General features: G+C 55.0%; 1 protein-coding gene across 1 annotated transcript in view; it reads left to right on the top strand.

Annotated features, from left to right (window-relative positions):
• Window positions 1-5520, top strand: part of MYOM2 (myomesin 2) — a 68997-nt gene that overhangs the window by 60661 nt on the left and 2816 nt on the right. The window contains exons 31-34 of the mRNA XM_049631821.1: window positions 1771-1876; window positions 2944-3107; window positions 3313-3349; window positions 4621-4643. Coding sequence (XP_049487778.1) covers window positions 1771-1876; window positions 2944-3107; window positions 3313-3349; window positions 4621-4643 — 330 coding nt within the window. The remainder of the gene's footprint in view (window positions 1-1770; window positions 1877-2943; window positions 3108-3312; window positions 3350-4620; window positions 4644-5520) is intronic.

Raw genomic sequence — 5520 nt, 5'->3', positions numbered from 1 at the left:
CTCACAGACACACTCACAGACTCACGCAGACTCACACACACAGACACACAAGCACAGACACACACACACACTCACAGACTCACGCACACAGACACATACAGACTCACACACACTCACAGACACACACAGACTCACAGAGACAAACAAGCACAGACACACATAAGCACAGACTCACACAGACACACATACAGACACACCCACAGACTCACGTATACTCACACACACACACACTTAGACACACACACAGACTCATGCACTCAGACTCATGCAGACTCAGACACACACACAGAAACACACAAGCACAGACTCACACACACACAGAATCGCACACACACACAGACTCATGCACTCAGACTTGTGCAGACTCATACACAGACACACACACACTCACAGACACACACATAGATACACACAAGCACAGACACACACACTCACAGACTCGTGCAGGACACATGCACAGACACACAAGCACAGACTCACACACACACACACACACAGAATCGCACAGACACACACACGTCGACACACATACTCACAGACACAGACTCACACAGACTCAGATATACACACAGAATCGCACAGTCACACACACACAGACACACACAAGCACAGACTCACGTAGAATCACACACTCACAGACTCACGCAGACACACACAGAATCACACAAACTCACACACATGCACACATACACATACAGACTGACACACACACATTAACATACACACAGACACACATACACAGAATCGCACATGCATAGACTCACACACACACACACACACACACACACACACACACAGACTCACACCCCCTGCCCCTCCTCTGCTCTCAGCCCTCCCTCCCTCCCTCTACGTCTGTCTTCCTGCCCAACTTCTCCCTGCACCCCCACACCCCACACCCCTCGGCCCTTCCAGGAGAGTGTCCACCCGGCTTGGAGCCGAAAGCTGTCACACCTGAAGCCCCAGAGCTACTGCGCGTCCGGCACCTCGGGCTGCAGGTGCGGCGACGCCTGCAGGTAGGATGACCGCGTGGAACGCTGTGACTTCAGGATGAATAGAAGTCTCCAGGTCGCTCACCACAGTTAGGAGACGGTGCGTTCGGAAGGTCCTTCTCCATCATATCGATTCCTTTTATTTTGCTGGGCACGGACATGGCATCTTCTGGGTGATGGAATACCCTGGGCCCACACCGGTTCTCTGAAGTTATGCATCTAGTAACGATCTCCGCTTCCGGGTCAGAGCCTTCGCCGTAACTTCCTAAGTCCTGACCCCTCGCCCCCCCCAAGGCCCTGTGTCGTGTCGCGCGAGGCCGCGTTCCTGCTCCAGACACACGAAGTCTGTTCTCACGTCGTGGGTTTTCCTCCCCTGTCGCCTCTCCTGCCTTCTCCCTCTCATCCCGTCTTTACTCAGCTTGAAGGCCGAACTGCAGTTTTAGGACTCCCTGACCCCTCCCTGACCCCTCCCTGACTTCTCCATGACCCGTCCTTGACCTGTCCCTGACCCATCCTCGACCCCTCCCTGACCCATCCCTGACCCGTCCCTGACCTGTCCTTGACCCCTCCTTGACCCCTCCCTGCATCATTTCTGCCGACTCGCCATCCCCCCGATACTTCAGTTCCGGATCAATTCACGCAGAATGAACGGTGGTTCGGCGCCGTTTGCGAGAATTTTCCTCCTCTTCTTAAGCCAAGCTGCCAAGGGGCAGTAGCGCCTTGCGTTCCGAAGGCGCACACGCTGCCCTTCTTAGACCCGCATCTCTTCTGTTTCCTGCAGGCGCGTCCGCTTCTCCGCTCAAGGTGCTCTGCACCCCAGAAGGAATCAGGCTTCAGTGTTTCATGAAATACTTTACCGAAGAGATGAAAGCGAACTGGTATCACAAGTAAGTACAAGCGTGATTCCCTGTGGCCTTGGCCCGGGACAGCAGGCGGGCCTCACGGAAGGGGAAGACGGAAATGCCTGAAGGTGCCGGAGACAAATGTCTTCACCTTCTGGGTTTTGCCAAACGTGGCTCTGTTGCCGACGCACATTTCATCTGCAATCCAGCAGACCGCCGACGGGAAAATAATACGTGGAGACCACATTGTCAGTTTCCAGTCTGTCAGCTCCTCACTAGCTTGGTTGCGAAGAAAAGGACCAACGGGGGCGCCTGGGGGGCTCAGTCGGTTAAGTGTCCAGTTCTCGGTCTCAGGGCGTGATCTCACAATCTGTGAGTTCAAGCCCCTCGTCGGGCTCTGTGCTGACAGTGCGGTCTCTCTCCCTCTCGCTGCCCCTCCCCTGCTCGCTTTCTCTCTCTTTCTCAAAATAAATAAATAAACATTAAAAAAAAAAAAGAGAGAAGCACCAAAGAAGCCCAGAGGTAAAACGTGGAAGAAGATGAAGCCTGTGAGACCAGCAGGTTTTCTGTTTCACATTTGCTGCTCCTGCCTCTCTAGGTGGGTGGTGTCCCCTCCCAAAGCAGCCGGGACTTTGTGATAGTCATGGCACAGGCGGGCTCCTGCGGTCTGGCTCTTTCCAAACCACACCCCAGGGGTGTGTCTGAAACAGTTGTCAGAGAAGTGGTTTCTGAGCACAGAGGACGGAGGTCAGCATTCGCCCGCAAAGGAGGGGGCGTCAGCCGCGGCAGGTGGAACAGGACGGGCTGTCTCTGCTCTGACCTGAAGGCATAGGCAACATTTTTAGCCCATATTTTTTTTTTTTTGTTTGTTTTTTAAACGTTTGGACATTTATTCATTTTGTGAGAGAGAGTGATAGAACACGAGCAGGGGAAGAAGAGCAGAGAGAGAGGGAGACACAGAATCCGAAGCCGGCTCCAGGCTCCGAGCTGCCAGCACAGAGCCCGACGCGGGGCTCGAACCCACGAACCTCGAGATCATGACCTGAACTGAGGTTGGACGCTCAGCTGACTGAGCCCCCCAGCCAGGCGCCCCCTTTGATTTCTTTTTAAAGAGATGCCAAGATCGCGTCTAGTGAGCACATGAGGGTTGGAGGCACCGAGGATATGGCCTGGCTGCAGATCTGTGAGCCCACGGAGAAAGATAAAGGAAAGTACACTTTTGAGATTTACGATGGCAAAGATAACCATCATCGCTCCCTCGACCTGTCCGGCCAGGGTAAGATCACATTCCTTAGCACCCCTTAACTTCGTATTCGGTGATCCACAGAGAATGCTGGGAGAGGAAGCGCTCGGGTTCATGATTTTCATTCGGAGAAGATTCTCTCCGAATAATCAGTTTAGTCTTTGGCTCTTTGTCAGTTTTCATTAAGCCAATACATTGGCAGTGAAACCATTAAAATGTTTGAAATGTTTCCTTACAGCGTTCGATGAGGCCTTTGCAGAATTCCAGCAGCTCAAGTAAGATTTGTGTGTGTGCGTGGCGGTCTGTCTGTCCCTGGGGCCACCGACCTCGTGGGCGTGTGGGTGGCCGCTGGGCGCCCTGTCCAGGGAACTGACCTAAAAGTGGCGGTTGAAACGTCCAGTGTGGGGGGGCAGGCATGCCCCTAAGCCGTGTGTGTGTTTATAAAGTAACTTTCTAGAGTCCCCATAACCCTGGGGTGCTTCAGTGATTATAATGATGGATTTCTCCAATAGTTACAATTATGGTAATGTGGCGCAGAGCAATTTTTTAATGTTAGGTATTTAGGTTCTTTTTAAAGACCTTGTTTTTCTAGAGCCATTTAATCACAGCACCATGGGGAAGAAGGTGCAGAGTTTTCCCGGGTCCCCGAAACCCAGCCCGCCCCCGTCAGCATCCCCTCTGGGTGCTGCATCCGTTGCCGTCGATGAGGCCGCACGGACACATCATCCCCACGCAGAGTCCGCCGTGCACATCACGGTTCCCTCTAAGTGGCTGTGGGTCTGGACAATGTATGGTGGCACCTGCCCACGACTAGAGTATCGTACAGAGAATTCTCAATGCCTCCCACATCCTCTGTGTCCCTCGTTGTGGACCACTGGTCACTGTCCCCTGTCTCCACGGTTTTGCTGTCTCCGCAAGGTCACGGGGCTGAATCATGGATGCGTGGGCTTTTCAGGCCGGCCTCTTTCACTTAGCGAATCTGCACTCAGGGCTGCTCTGTGTCTTCTCATGGCTCGAAGCCTCCTTTATGTTTAGCACTGGATAATATCACCTTGTTCAGAGCAACTTTTTAAAGAATCACTTGAGATTTTAAGTGTGTCTCTGAATTTGGGAGTACCCAGAACGGACAGCAGTCACCGGCCATGCTAGGCTAGTCAGGAAACGTTGGCTGAACGAGTGAACAGACGGCTAAGTCCGAAACCAGGGTTTTCAAAGATATCTAAAACTCTCCAGTGCCATCTGGTGAATTTGGTGAAGAAAGAAATCTCTCCAGCCTACGAGCCTGAATACCGACCTTTCCCGTGGGTTTCACCTGCTGAGAGAGGGAATCCCACCGGGCCCCCCCAAGGGGCAGCGGAGAGGGCAGGAGAAACGCACACAGTTTACGGTTCCTTGGGCCCTGTGCCCTGGTGTCCTTCCAAGGGGAGAACACACTGCTTGTTCCTCTCGCCCCCTGCCCGGCGAAGCCCTGAGATGTGTGGTGCTTGTCGTCCAGAGCCTTTTCTCATGACTGACTTCCTGTTCTCTCCACCTCTTTAATTCCTAGGGCAGCCGCTTTTGCAGAGAAGAGTGAGTATATGTTATGTGGTATCGAGCACCCTTTATTATCTGGGGAGGGGCAGCGGGTCCCACGATAGAGTTTTAATGCCGTGTATTCACTGATAGACAGCAGACCTGCTCTGTGGGCGGGGAAACTTCCAGAACTCCCGGCACCTGCCCTCCTGATCCCGGCACTCCCTGTGCCCCTGCCCAGCCCACCTCCCCTTGTCAGCTCCTTGTCATTTGTGTGGCCTCCGCCTCCCTTCCGCCCTCCACCCGCCTGCCCCCTGTTCTTCTACGACATGTCAGGCAGGTGCAGCCACAGGTGGAGGAGGCTGAGGGGAGGCTCAGGGGATCAGAGTCCATCACACTCGCAGGTGCTAGAGACCCAGGCACCTGGGGAGGCACCGGGTCAGGTGTGGAGGAGGCGGGAGTGAAGAGAGCGCTGAGGCCGTGACCTGTGTTCGGGTTTCCGTGGGACCGCAGGCAGGGCAGGGGAACAACTTAGGACTGACTAGTTTGAACAGTTTTGTGGGTTTTGGTCAGTAGGGGAGGCCCCTAGTTGCCTGGCACCAGGCCCTGGGATGATCAGGGTAGAGGAATAGGGCTTCTGGATGCAGGGGCAGGTGGAGGAGGTGGGGTGAAGGGGTGTCGCCTCCTGTGGCCAGGGGTGAAGGGGTGTCACCTTGCCTCCGGGGTTCAGGGGTGGGTGGAGGACCCAGGGTGGAGGGGAGTCGCCTCCCAGGGGGCAGGGGTGGGTGGGGGATGCAGGGTGGAGGGGGGTCACCTCCCAGTGCAGGGGTAGGTGGGGGAGGTGGGGTGGAGGGATGTCGCCTCCTGGGGGGCAGGGGTGGGTGGAGGACCCAGGGTGGAGGGGGGTCGCTTCCCGGGGGGCAGGGGTGGGTGG

Source organism: Panthera uncia, chromosome B1 (assembly GCF_023721935.1).
Source record: "Panthera uncia isolate 11264 chromosome B1, Puncia_PCG_1.0, whole genome shotgun sequence".
NCBI classification, from domain to species: domain Eukaryota; kingdom Metazoa; phylum Chordata; class Mammalia; order Carnivora; family Felidae; genus Panthera; species Panthera uncia.
This window is presented reverse-complemented; position numbering and strand designations above follow the sequence as displayed.